This window comes from Cebus imitator, unplaced genomic scaffold (assembly GCF_001604975.1).
Source record: "Cebus imitator isolate Cc_AM_T3 unplaced genomic scaffold, Cebus_imitator-1.0 Scaffold240, whole genome shotgun sequence".
NCBI lineage: Eukaryota > Metazoa > Chordata > Mammalia > Primates > Cebidae > Cebus > Cebus imitator.
Genome location: NW_016107555.1, coordinates 2,170,212 through 2,183,894, shown reverse-complemented (window position 1 = coordinate 2,183,894; position 13,683 = coordinate 2,170,212). Strand labels below are relative to the sequence as shown.

At 51.5% G+C, this 13,683-nt stretch overlaps 1 protein-coding gene across 9 annotated transcripts in view; it reads left to right on the top strand.

Moving 5' to 3' along the window:
• Positions 1-13,683, top strand: part of RERE (arginine-glutamic acid dipeptide repeats) — a 468,771-nt gene that overhangs the window by 447,571 nt on the left and 7,517 nt on the right. For all 9 annotated transcript variants that reach the window (XM_017498335.2, XM_037727827.1, XM_017498331.2 and 6 more), the window contains 7 exons: positions 7,465-7,627; positions 8,569-8,661; positions 9,149-9,348; positions 10,557-10,718; positions 11,528-11,641; positions 11,912-13,266; positions 13,378-13,600. In XM_017498335.2, coding sequence (XP_017353824.1) covers positions 7,465-7,627; positions 8,569-8,661; positions 9,149-9,348; positions 10,557-10,718; positions 11,528-11,641; positions 11,912-13,266; positions 13,378-13,600 — 2,310 coding nt within the window. The remainder of the gene's footprint in view (positions 1-7,464; positions 7,628-8,568; positions 8,662-9,148; positions 9,349-10,556; positions 10,719-11,527; positions 11,642-11,911; positions 13,267-13,377; positions 13,601-13,683) is intronic.

The following is a 13,683-nucleotide window of genomic DNA, read 5'->3' as shown; positions in this document are numbered from 1 at the left end:
TAGGGATTAGAGGATTCGGTTGGTTAACGAAAGAAGGAGCCCAGGAGTACAGTGCTTTAATTACCAGAGTCGTTACTGGAACACAACCAGTTAGTTGCCTGCTGGAAAAAGATCTGTAAAAGGTGGCTGCTGCTGAATATCGCTGCTGGTTCTGCCCAGTGCCCAGCTTCTCACCTCAGATGTTCTGAACAGTTGTCAGATCCAGTCCTTGAATCTTTGGGGAGTGTAAGGAAAGAATGACTCGCATGGGATTCCATGCCAGGAAATTTTCCTGACTGCGCTCAGCTGCAGCGTTGGAGCACTCCAGTTAGAGCAGCTCTTCCAGGGGACAGGGTTGCATGCAGACTTCCCTGGGACCGGCTCTCAGGGCCAGAGCTCGTTTCCTCATGGCTTGGTCACTCTGGGCCCAGGGTTTAGAAAGCAGCTCCACACCATGTTTCTTTTCTTTTTTTTCTAATCTTTAATTTATTATTATTATTATTATTATTTTTTTAAGTAGAGACAGGGTTTCACCATGTTGGCCAGCGTGGCCTCGATCTCCTGACCTGGTGATCTGCCCGCCTCAGTCTCCCAAAGTGCTGGGATTACAGGCCTGAGCCACCATGCCCAGCTATACCATGTTTCTTTCTCCATCCCTACCCTACATAGTTTGAGACCTTGTTTTTTATTATTTGTTGCTTGCTGGGATTTCTCCCTGAAAAAACATACCTTAAAAAGGTTTTAGATCTCTCCACTTCCTCCAGTAAGTAAGGAGTGGAGTTCTTCATCCTCTTTACACGGACCACAGAAGAAGGAGCCAGATGATAACTGTGGAGCATTTTTTCAAGCAAAAGTTTAAGCAGGAGAACAACATTCTGATCCTAATTGCACATTAGCATGGAGAGCTAAGGCACTGTAGAGAGATTATTTAGCTGCTCCTTCTGTATTTGTGTCAAAATGTTTGTTTAGCCGTAGGAACAGATAATAAAAAACAGTCTTAAAGAATTAAAATGATTTCTTCTAAATGCTTACTTTTAAAACTCTGCGATGGGGTCAGTTGTGTAGAAAGATGTGCGCTCAGCAGCCCTGCTCTGGGTGGCTTCTGTCCCATCACATAACTACAGTCTGCTCAGCTGACAATGGCAGGGGGGTTTCAAGGACCTGTAAAATAGCTTCAGAAAGAAACTGTGTTTACAAACCTTTCATCCATGAGAAAGTTCCAGGCCTGCCTCCTCATCCCCCATCTCTCCTACTGCCCCCTCCTTTTTAGTGGGCAATGTGTGGCCCAGAAAGGGTGCCCATGGAAACTTTGGTGGTGAAAAAGAAAGGAGCTGCAACTGACCCTCACCAGTGGCACAAGGCTAGCGCCTGGGCACGTGTGACGTTGCAGGGATCTGGTCTGTAGTTGCCCACCTGCCTGCCGGCCTGCGTCACCCATCCATCTGCGTGAACAAGGAGGCAGGACACTGGTGTTCAGGGTCTTCCTTAACACAGCCTAAAGGCCAGCAGTCCTCATCCTTCTTGGCTATTGCTCATAAAACCATGTTGTGAGAATGGAGGATTAGGATTTTCACTGCTCACTGTGCACTGAATTGAAAGGGGGTGTGTATATGGTTATTTACAAAGGACCGAATCCTTCTTTGGCTTAATTTAAACACACACACACACACACACACACACTTAATTTAAACACACACACACACACACACACACACTTAATTTAAACACACACACACACACACACACACACACACACACACACACACACACGACCTGATGGTAGGTGGCAGGTTGCAGACACCCTGGATGCCATGTGTGGGGATCCCCAGACCTCATCTTCTGTTGCACTCCCCACTCTTCCTCAGGGGGTGTCCAGACTTCTTGGGTGATGTGGTAATAATGATATATTTACCCAAAAAAAGTGAGACTGCATCTTGGGTGTACCCTAGGCTTCTAATATGGGACAACAGAAACCATTGATTTCACCTTCTGCCTCTACGTCAGCCTCTCAGAGGGTCCTGTCTAAGGAATTTGTGCTGGGCTCAGACGTAAGAGAAGCTGAGTCCCATACTGGAGACGGGCATGCCTGCTACAAGTGAGCCTTTTATACCCAAAATGCTTCCAGTGCCTTCCTCTTCAACAATCTGTTCTACTCTTTCACTTCCCCATGGCCCCTCGAGAGAGAGAGAGAAGACATACAGCTTATCTTACTTTAAAGAAAATTATTTTTTTTAATTGGGCAGGACAGGTTACAGGGTCTCTTCCCTTAGCATTCCAGTGCCTGCAGGAAATTAAATAGCAGTTGTATTGGTGGGCAGGGTTTTAGTTTACCAAATGCATGCAGGTAAATTGACCTGTGTGAAAGCCTAGAAGGAGACCCCACTCATGTCTATGTACACACACGCATGTACAAAGGGGCATCCACTTTGTCCCTGGATTGGGTTGCCATAACAGCAGAACTTGTATTAATAGAAATGGGTACAGGCTGCCTCTAGGAGGTGGGCAGCTCCGGCCCCTGTTGCTCCAACCCATATTGCCCAGGCAGCAGAGGGAGCTCTTCAAGAGCTGCGCCATGTCTTATGTTGTATGTGTGTGAACTTGATAGACTTGCAGCCTATTCCTGGACAGGACAGAAGTAAAGTGGTGGCTGAGGAGGAGAAAGTGGCCTGAGCTCAGCAGCCCCCTCACCCAGACTGCTGGTGCCAAGCAGCTTATTTCTTCTTCCCTCTCTGATCTTTGTGTGTTTTTCTTTTTTCTTCCCCTGGTTTTTCTTTTTATGGGAAGTTAAAGGAACCTAATGGTGCTATTTTCCTAAGTCCATCTTAGTGTATAACCTGGAAAGACACCTCTGCTGGGAACAGACTCTTAAGTCCAGGAGCCAAGCTCCTATCATTGCCAATGGCTTTTTGCATATGACCTATGGGAAAAATTCAGCCCCCCACCACCAAAAGAAAAAGGAAAGGAGAGAGAATCTACTAAATATAGCCCAATGGATTTGAGCACTTCTCTTGACAAGAGCTGCAGCCGGTAACGCTGTCAGTTGGAGATGACTTCGCCCCCTTCCTTTCCCATTTCTGCCCAGGCACTAAACCAGTTGAGTTCCTCATGCTGTGTGCAATTATAGCACCAAGATGTAAGATATGCTGACTGTGAGACCTTGTTGTGAGATGGGGTGAGAGCATCGGGAACAAAATGATCATTATAGGCCATTCATGTCGACAACATTTACACCTCTGTGTTTGCTTGCAAGCAAAAGCAGGAGCTAATTTGCAAGGCTGCCTTTGTGGAGCTGCCTTTTGATTAATGATTGCCTGTGTTAATGTTTCAGTAAGCTATTGATTTCTGCAACCGCTTTTGTTCCCTGAATGTATGTGCCGCGGGTCTCTGCAGCACACACTATGCATGTTTGATTAAAGTTCAATTGACTTCATTCCTGGTGGGGCCTCTAGCTGCTTCACTCCCTATTTGTAGAACCAAAGCTTTCCCCGACATGTTTGTTCTTTTGTTTGTGCTCAAGACCTTGCCACCCATGCAGTCACCGGTATGCTGTTTCCAATCCTCCTAGACTCGCTCCATTCCAGCGTTTAATCCCTTGGTAGACATTACAGTGGTTGAGAGGCAGCTAATAAAACCTGGCCTGGATTTGTTGTTGTTGTTTAATCAACTTTGTTGACGTAAAATTGGTATACCTGCCATCTGTGGTATGAATACCACAAAAATGCACCCACTTTAAGTACACAGTTTTCGTGACTTTTGACCACCATATACATTTGTGTGAATGATACCACATTTCAACTTACAGAGCATTTTCATCACCCCAGAATGTTTGCCTGAGTTTTTTTTGTTTCTCGTCCCCCACCTCCAGGCTCTGGGCAACCACTCATTTGTTTTTTTGTGATTTCTGGAAAGGAGTCATGCGGCATGCCCCTGTCTGCCTGCTTTCATGCAGCTTGGTGTTTTTGACAGTTACCCATGGCATTGCCTGTGTCAGTGGTCTGTGCCTTTTCATTGCCAAGTCGTAGTCCGGTGCATGGGGTTACCATTATTTGTTTATCCATTCTCCTGCTCGTGGGCATGTAGGTTGTGTCCAGTTTGGACTATTAAGAATAAAGTTTCTATGATGTATCTGTGAAAGTCTTTGTGTGAGGTTTTTTTTTTTTTTTTTTTTTTTTTTTTGGGTAAATAGGAGAAGTATTGCTGGGTTGTTTGGTAGATATCATAGTTTGAGTATTCCATATTTCCACCAGCAGTGTATGATGGTTCTAGTCACTCTGTCACCTTCCTGAATTGTAAGTTTACCATTCTGACCACCTGTGACTTCACTGCTATGGAGGACAGTCCTTGCCTGGTCATTTTCATCTTTGGCACTCAGATGAGGAAATCTGGTCTGGACTACTTCTTTCAAGGGTGTTACCTAAGTGTCAAAAAAAAGTTTATATTGATTTCAATGTTAGATTTTTTTTCTTTTGGGTCTTGATTTTCTCACTTGTTAGCAGAGAACAGTGGTGCCAGGAGCAAAGGTATGAAAGTTAAGCCTTTGTTCTGTCTGACATGGAGCACTTTCTTACCTCTCTAAACCCTGGCTTCTCCTTTTTAAGTTTTATTTTATTTTTTAAAGAGGTGGTGTCTTGCTCTGTTGCCCAGGCTGGAGTGCAGTGGCACAGTTGTAGCTCATTGCAGCCTCAGCCTCCTGGGCTCAAGTGATCCTCCTGCCTCAGCTTCCTGAGAGGCTGGTATTACAGGCACCACCACGCTGGTCTAATTTTTTTAAAAACTTTTTTGTAGAGATTGTTGCTCAGGCTTGTCTTGAGCTCCTGGCCTCAAGCAGTCCTCCCGCCTTGGCCTTCCAGGTAGCTGAGTCTGCCAGTGCACACCAGCCATGCCTGGCTAATTTTTTTTTTTTTTTTTTTTTGAGGTGGGGGGAACTAAGTCTCACTATGTTGCCCAGACTGGTCTTGAACTCCTGGCCTCAAGGGATACTCCTGCCTCAGCCTCCCTAAGTACTGGGATTACAGGTGTAAGCTGCTGCACCCTGCCTAGCTTCTTCCCTCAGCCTGAGGTCTATAGGTTACTATCTTTTAAAGCCATTTCAAAACATATGTATTTGAGAAATAGAGATAATTGATTGTAACTGTGTATAGCAATATTGCATTATAGACAGATGCCGTTTAGAAATGTCAGGTTGCTGCTTTCTGACAGCCTTCAAGTAAGATGCGGAGGCCTGGCAGAGGCGCAGGTACCACCTTCCCACTCAATTTTGCGCTCTCATTTTTGTTCCCTTTTGTCTCCTATAGCTTTGCATTTCTTCTTACATCCCAAGCTTTTATCATTCAGTAGCCCCTAAAATGACTTGGACTGAAGGAGGAAGTAGAGGGAACCACTATGAGTTTTTTCTCACTCTTTCAAGCTCTGGAACTGGGCTGTGACTTATCACAGCACCAGTTACTCTTTTGAGCTCATGAAGCATGACACTTGGACAGAGTATTTGGAGTGTGACTGCTCCCTGCCTTGACTTCTCTTCCATATTTTCTCAGAGGAAAACCAGACACAAGCCAGCATTTATGTCAGCAGTGATCTAGTCATCCCCTAGCAGGATTTACAAGTCTGTTCCCTCTAGCCAACACCCAAGGATCAGCATAGATAAATGCATTTCCAAGTCCTGAAAGCTGAAGTGAAAAGAGCTAGGAGGTTCGCAGATCATGACCTTAGGGCCCAGGATGCTATCCCCACTGGGACAGTTGGAGCCAGCATTCCTAGACCAGCGTGGGACAGATAAGCCAGTCCAAATTCCAGTGGCAATATCTGCATTTCCCCTTATCATTCAGTTGCCATCTCATGGAACTGAGGGGTGGGCACATGCACATGCATATAGGGACATGAATGTGCTTGTCCTGAGGTGGCTCCCTGGCCCCGCTGGCTTGGGATTGTGCTTCATCTGCTAAGGTATTGGCAATTAGGAGTCATTTGTGAAGCATTAAGTGCTAGGGTGGTTGAGACACATCCAGCGCTCCAGGAGATCCATGTGAGAGGCTTTATAAGCCAGCCAGCCATCCCTCCTTCAAGGCATTCCAGCCCTCCTTTAGGGACACAGCTGTGGTCCCACTTCTTAGAAAAATGCCCAGGCAGAAAATGCATTTGTAGGCAGTAAAGTACTCAAATGCACAGGCATCCCCTGCTTTGCAGAAGCCATTCCCCCACCTAAAATCTGCCCACTTCTCTTGTCACTGTTCTGAGGCCGTTGCCTCTGGGGTTGTTTTGGATGAAACCTGGTCTGATTGGGTGAAATTGTCATGTGGCAGCTACGTGTCTTTGTTTGGATTGTCTATTTTAGTCCTTCTAACACTAGTCTTTCCATCCCGTACGTTGCCCTCTCTCTTTTTGGCTCCCACATTCACAAGACAGTGTTTGATGAGGCAGAGTCGGGGTGCAGGCACCTCCAAGACAGCTCCCAGCATCTAGTCGCCAAGCTAATAGACTTTCTACAGTGTTGATTTAATTAGAGGGGAACCGGGTCATCTATGCTCGCTCATTTGCTGTGATTTTTTTTTTTTTAATTCTAGGTAAAGAGACTTTATCTTGGGATGTTTGTTTTTAAAAAATCATCTTTTGTGTATGGGGTGAGACAGCAGCCTGCAGCGCCCTGAGGGCTAGGGGCGCCCAAAGTGCCCTTTCTTTAAAAAGCTTACATTTACCGTATTTCCAAAAAGATGCCTTGCTTCCCTTCCTGCTGGGCCATGAAAAAAAGCCTGACCTTGTGGTGTGTGACATTTCATCTTGACATCAGCACTGCTGTGTGTCTGTCCTCTTGTAGTCTTTCTTTGTCAAGCCCAGTCCTTGCTTCTGGACTTTGTGTCGGCATGTCAGATGTGGGCCTTCAGATGGAGCCGGGTGGAAGCTGTGTAGCAGTTTCCTGAGTGTGCGGTCTCAGTTCTCGACCTTCTGCTTGGCCCTGGCTCCTCACCACCTCGGCAGTTTGCTTTCATCGGTTGGTTGTTTCTGGGGGAGTTTAACTGGCCAGGCGTTTCCTGCTCATACCTGTGTGATTTCACTGGCATACTGTGAAGAAAGCATCATTGCGTTTACACACACATGCACAGACTCACATGTATACACATACAGCTAGAATGGAAGCTCCCCGTGGGCAGGAATCTTCTCTCCTTTTGGTCTGTTGTGGGTTGTGTACCTTCCGTACGCACAATGTGGTAGGGTCTGACATAGTGGACACCCAACAAAGGCTTGTTCTAAGTGTCTGGAAGTCAGGCTCTCCTGGGCTGAGGAGGCAGGCCCCATTCATGCAGTCCACAGGCAGCTCAGTGGCTGTTTGTTTCTTGAGCCCAGTTCCTCTCCCCACTCCAGGAGCGACTGGTCTTTATTCTCATCTCTGGTGCAACTACTGCACACCCAGCTTTCTACTACAGCAGAGAGGGTGCAGTGTGGCACGGAAAAGCCCCAGGCCCTCCCACAACCAGCCCTTCTCTTTTGCAGGGGGAGCTGATCACCTTCTATTACTATTGGAAGAAGACCCCCGAAGCCGCCAGTTCCCGGGCCCATCGTAGGCACCGCAGGCAGGCCGTGTTCAGGAGGATTAAGACTCGCACTGCGTCCACACCTGTCAACACACCCTCCAGACCCCCGTCCAGTGAATTCCGTGAGTAGGGGTCTTGGCACCACCGTGGGTGGAGGACAGACTATTCACAGGCAGCCTGTCCCACTCTGGGCCCGTAGGAGCTGGTGGCCTTGGGAAGCACGGAGGGGGCGTGCGCCTGTGCTCCAGTACACATGTGAGGCTTGACCTAATACAGACTAATGGTGGCGGCTGGAGCAGAGCACGGATTCAGAAGGGAGTTTAAAAATTATTTGCACATTTAAATATTTCTGATGAACTCAACATCATCTTAGGTTTTTATAGAATATATAAGTCTTGGCCTGGGATGTTTTTGGGCCTTGGCCTGGGAAGGTTTTCCAGTTGATGGATGATGTACTTGATTTCCTGTTTGAATTCTCATTGTACTTTTGGCTGTATTAAGATCAGATTAACACTTTCTTTTTTTTCCACTTGTTGTACCAAGATCCTCTTTTTGGTTCCAGTATGATGTATAATCTAATGATACTGGAGCCCACACCTTCTCACCCCTAAAAAGCTGGGGTGTAGCAAAAGTACATTATAGCTCTGTTGCGGCCCACGATGCTGGACCTGAGGGGTGCCTGTGTTGTTCATGCAGGCAGCCAGAAATCACCTAGTAGGACTGGTGGGGGATGCTCAGTGAAGACGGACTTTCTCAGGATTGCCTGGGCCTATTAGGGAGGGTGGCACGGACGCACTTGTCCTAGTTCAGACGCACCCATTATGGACATCAGTGGCAGGGCAGGCCCTTCAGTACAGCCCCTCACATGCAGGCCCTCTGTTCTGGTGACTGGCCCTGAGGGTCTCGAAGTGATCCTTTACAGACACTGTCCCACCTCAGCCTGTGCAGCCTGTTGCTCTGACTGGTGGCCAGAACCTGCAGCAGGCCAGAGGTCACAGGGGCCCTGCTTTGACTGAGCATAATGGTGTCTTCCCCATCCGCCCTGTGTGCCTGCCACACCCAGTGGACCTGAGTTCAGCCAGTGAGGATGACTTTGACAGTGAGGACAGCGAGCAGGAGCTGAAGGGGTACGCCTGCCGCCACTGCTTCACCACCAGTAAGTGACCTGTCACACCCCTGGTTTGGGGCCCAGAGCACAAGCACTTTCATGTTCTGAACATTTCATGTATCCAGCTAGAAACCTGCCAGGGGCGGTACTTGATTTGACACTTGCATTGTGCTTCAGGATTGGAGAACATTAGAAATGTTTAGTTTACTTCCTTCCCCTGCTTAGCAGTTGGTATGGAATTCTGACTAATAGGCAGGACAGACTGAGTGGGGTCGGGGTTTGACGCTGTGGTTCCCAGAAGCTTGCTGCCAGCTTTTCCTGAGCACCCCAAGATGGAGTGGGCAGCAGATGTTCCAAAATCCTCTCCTGGCCTTGGGGGAGCAGGGCAGCACTAGCTCTGGGGTATTGAGGCCCAGGCCTGCATGGTGCTGGTGGCATCAGGTTTGTGTAGAGCCCACAGAAGGGCCCTCTGCCCAGACATCCCCAGGGAGAGGGATGGTTTCCAAGGTTGGCCCCTGCCACTTCTGTCACACAGCCTCCAAAGATTGGCACCACGGAGGCCGGGAGAACATCCTGCTCTGCACCGACTGTCGCATCCATTTCAAGAAATACGGTGAGCTCCCGCCCATCGAGAAGCCCGTGGACCCGCCACCATTTATGTTCAAACCTGTCAAGGAAGAAGATGATGGGCTCAGTGGGAAGCATAGCATGAGGACACGGCGGAGTCGGGGCTCGGTGAGTCCCCTGGGTCCGTGGGGCTCCTGGCAACTTCTTCATTTTCCTGGGATGCTTGGGGGCTTGCGCCCATAAGGAGGAGAAAGCAAAAGTCTTGTTTTAGGTAGAAACAAAGCCCTGGAGGGGAACTGCTTTGCCCAAGGCGGTAGCTTGCCTGTGGGGCTGGGAAGAACCCTCTGTTCTCTTCTCTGAGCGGGCTCTTAGGGTGGTGTCCTGCCCTGGATTTTATAGTGAGCTCTTAGCTTCTGGCTCAGTGCAGCCTCTCCAAGGCCCTCGGAGCTTCTTGCGGCCCAGGGTCACCTCCATTGTAGCAAATCTCTGCTATTTTAAACTCGAAGGCTCTTTGGAGTTTGGTGGGGTTTTTTTGTTTTTTAAATGTTTGATCTTGTTTTGGAAACTTCTGGTACATTTTTCTGCTCACTGCCTAGCTCCTCTTATAAAGAGACTTTGTTTCCTAGGTTGGAAATGTGCCAGAGACTTTGGGAGAGGCTTTTTCCAGGTTTGGGGTTAAGGGTACTGACAGTCTTTCCCAGGAGCCTCCCCTGTAGCCCCTTCTGACAGGTGGGTGGGACCATCCACCTTCCTCTGCTCCTTGTGTCCTGTCGCTGCTGCTGCTGGCAGCCCCGCCACTGCTCATTCAGAAGGGAACAGGTCAACCAGCCACAACTGTTATTTCCTGATCTCTTCTGAGCCCTCATGGCTTTGCAGAAACAGCGAAGCACTCGGCGGCTTGGAGAGCTGAGCTACTTTATTTCACAGCTTCATCTCTGGGTCACTTCCTATCCTGTCAGATGAAATCCACAAGTGTTTGATTTCATTTGGTTTGTTTGGGAGAGGGGACAGTTATGAGGAATAAACAGAAAGGGCAGGGTGCTTTAAAGATGGCCCCAGGTGACTTTCTGCTGCTCAGAAAGCATGGTTCATTCATTCCAGCACACGTTGTTCAGGACAGTCCCTCAGGATGAGTGCTTTAGGTTTGAGAACCGTTCTCTGGCATGAGCCCACCTACTTCCCCACCTCTTCCCTGAGCTCCACACTGACCTTCATGCAGCCAGGGACAGGCAGGGTGCCTGTGTTTGCCAAGGCCTAGGATTTACTAAGAGGCTGCTGGGGTGTGCTCTTCAGGCTCCTGCCTGTGGGTTGGGCTCAGGTGGGCCCATGTGGGGACCGGGAATCCGGTGTCACCAGTCTTTGGTTTGGGTGGTTAGATGTCGACACTACGAAGTGGTCGGAAGAAGCAGCCAGCCAGCCCTGATGGTCGCACCTCACCCATCAATGAAGACATCCGCTCCAGCGGCCGGAACTCCCCCAGCGCTGCCAGCACCTCCAGCAATGACAGTAAAGCAGAGACAGTGAAGAAGTCGGCCAAGGTCAGGTGCTGGGGCAGTGGTAGGGGCTACTCTGTCCTTCCCTCCCATTAAAACTGGGTCGCTGGTGTTTGTGTTCAGCTCCCTCAGACATGGATATGAAGTTCATTCACGGAGCTTCTCTGGGCACCAGCATTGTCCTGGCCTAGGGGCTGCAGAGTGGGGACCGGGGGCTTAGAGAAGGGGGATCCAGCACCAATCCTGGGGGCCACCTGTGCCTCGAGATTCCCGAGTTCTCAAAGGTAGATAGTGTGGGGAGTGGTTGGAAGGGCTCCCTCCAGAGCCAGGTGCAGCCCTCCCTCAGCATCCATTGGAGATTGGTTCCAGAGCCCCCATCACCCAGGATACCAGAGTCCACGGGTGCTCAGGTCTCTTATATACATTGACACAGTGTTTGCATATAACCAGTCACATACTTCTGTAGATTCTGAATCATCCCTAGGTGACTTCTGTTGCCCAATACTATGTAACTGCAGTAAACAGTGGTTCCTCTGTCTTGTGTGGGAGATAGTGACAAGAAAACAGTGGGTACATTCAGTACAGACGTAACCGTCACGGTCCTGACTACATTTTCATCCATGGTTGTTTGAATCTGAGGATGTAAAGCCCACAGATGTGGAGGACTGACTCACTCCTACCCCCAGATGTGTGTTCTCCCTGGCCCCAGTTGATTCTTCTGGAGCTTTTTGCTCCTGGAGATGGAACTCAGAATGAGGGAGCAAAATATCTACAAACCATCGTCATTTCCCTGCTGAGGCTGATGGGATGGCCTCCCTTGGCTTGATTGCTCTTTGTGGGCTTTCCCCCTGCAGAAGGTGAAGGAGGAAGCTTCTTCCCCTCTTAAGAGCACCAAACGCCAGCGGGAGAAGGTGGCCTCTGATACGGAGGAGGCTGACAGGACCAGCTCCAAGAAGACAAAAACGCAGGTGAGGTTTGCCGCTGAGCCTTGCGGATTAAAGCTAATGAGTCTTCAGAAGCCCCCAGCCTGGGTTCTCCCAGTCAGGTAGCTGTGCCCCATCTCCCAGGGCGGGGCTGGAGTGGCCCTTGCCACTGGCTGGGTGGGGGCAGGACCTATGGTCCTGGAGCCAAGCCTGTGCTTCATCTGCGCAAACCCTTATTGTGTTAGACACTGGCAGTGCTGAGCAAAGAGGGCTCTGCCCTCCTGAGACTTCCATCCTTCCCTTCTCTGACTCCAGGAGATCAGCCGACCCAACTCACCATCTGAAGGTGAGGGAGAGAGTTCAGACAGTCGCAGCGTCAACGATGAGGGCAGCAGTGACCCCAAAGACATCGACCAGGACAATCGCAGCACGTCCCCGAGCATCCCCAGCCCCCAGGACAATGAGAGTGACTCGGACTCATCAGCCCAGCAGCAGATGCTGCAGGCCCAGCCCCCAGCCTTGCAGGCTCCCACCGGGGTTGCCCCAGCTCCCTCTGCAGCTCCTCCAGGGACACCCCAGCTGCCCACGCCAGGGCCCATGCCCTCTGCCACTGCAGTGCCCCCACAGGGTTCCCCCACGGCCTCCCAGGCCACTCACCAGCCGCAGGCTCCCACAGCACCTGCCCCCCACACCCACATCCAACAGGCCCCCGCCCTGCACCCCCAACGTCTGCCCTCGCCGCATACCCCGCTGCAGCCTCTGACTGGGTCTACGGGCCAGCCCTCCGCACCCCCTCACGCCCAGCCCCCTCTGCATGGTCAGGGCCCACCTGGCCCTCACAGCCTGCAGGCTGGGCCCCTGCTACAGCACCCAGGCGCCCCGCAGCCGTTTGGCCTCCCTCCCCAGGCTTCCCAAGCCCAGCCCCCTCTGGGGACCTCCCCGGCAGCAGCGCACCCTCACACCTCCCTGCAGCTGCCAGCCTCTCAGTCTGCAATGCAGTCCCAACAGCCGCCACGGGAGCAGCCCCTGCCACCAGCACCCTTGGCCATGCCCCACATCAAGCCCCCACCCACAACTCCCATCCCCCAGCTGCCGGCGCCACAGGCCCACAAGCACCCTCCCCACCTCTCGGGGCCTTCACCCTTCTGCATGAATGCCAACCTGCCACCCCCTCCAGCCCTGAAGCCCCTGAGCTCCCTGTCCACACACCACCCACCCTCGGCCCACCCCCCACCCCTGCAGCTCATGCCTCAGAGCCAGCCATTGCCCTCCTCCCCCGCCCAGCCCCCTGGGCTGACCCAGAGCCAGAGCCTGCCCCCACCTCCTGCCTCCCACCCCCCTACAGGCCTCCACCAGGTGGCCTCCCAGCCCCCATTTGCTCAGCACCCCTTTGTCCCTGGGGGCCCTCCTCCTATCACCCCTCCGACCTGCCCTTCCACCTCCACGCCACCGGCTGGACCTGGCACCTCGGCCCAGCCACCCTGCTCTGTTGCGGTGACTTCAGGAGGCAGCATAGTGGGGGGGTCATCCTGCCCACTCCCCACTGTCCAGATCAAGGAGGAGGCCCTGGACGATGCTGAGGAGCCCGAGAGCCCCCCTCCCCCTCCAAGGAGCCCATCTCCTGAGCCCACTGTGGTGGACACCCCCAGCCACGCCAGCCAGTCTGCTAGGTATACTTCCTAGGGCTCTGGGTGCAGGGCAGGCAGAGGTGGGCTGGTGGGAGGCAGGGCCCGCGGTCGGTCTTGGCAGGAGCTCCCGGCAAGATCTCTGGCTTTTCTCAGGTTCTACAAACACCTGGACCGGGGCTACAACTCGTGTGCACGGACAGATCTGTACTTCATGCCTCTGGCTGGGTCCAAGCTGGCCAAGAAGAGGGAGGAGGCCATCGAGAAGGCCAAGCGTGAGGCTGAGCAGAAAGCCCGAGAGGAGCGAGAGCGGGAGAAAGAAAAGGAGAAGGAGCGAGAGCGGGAGCGGGAGCGGGAGCGGGAGGCCGAGCGGGCGGCCGTAAGTCCGGGGTCGTGAGGTGTGAGGGGCGCGGGAGCGGGCGGCCGTAAGTCCGGGGTCGTGAGGTGTGAGGGGCGCGGGAG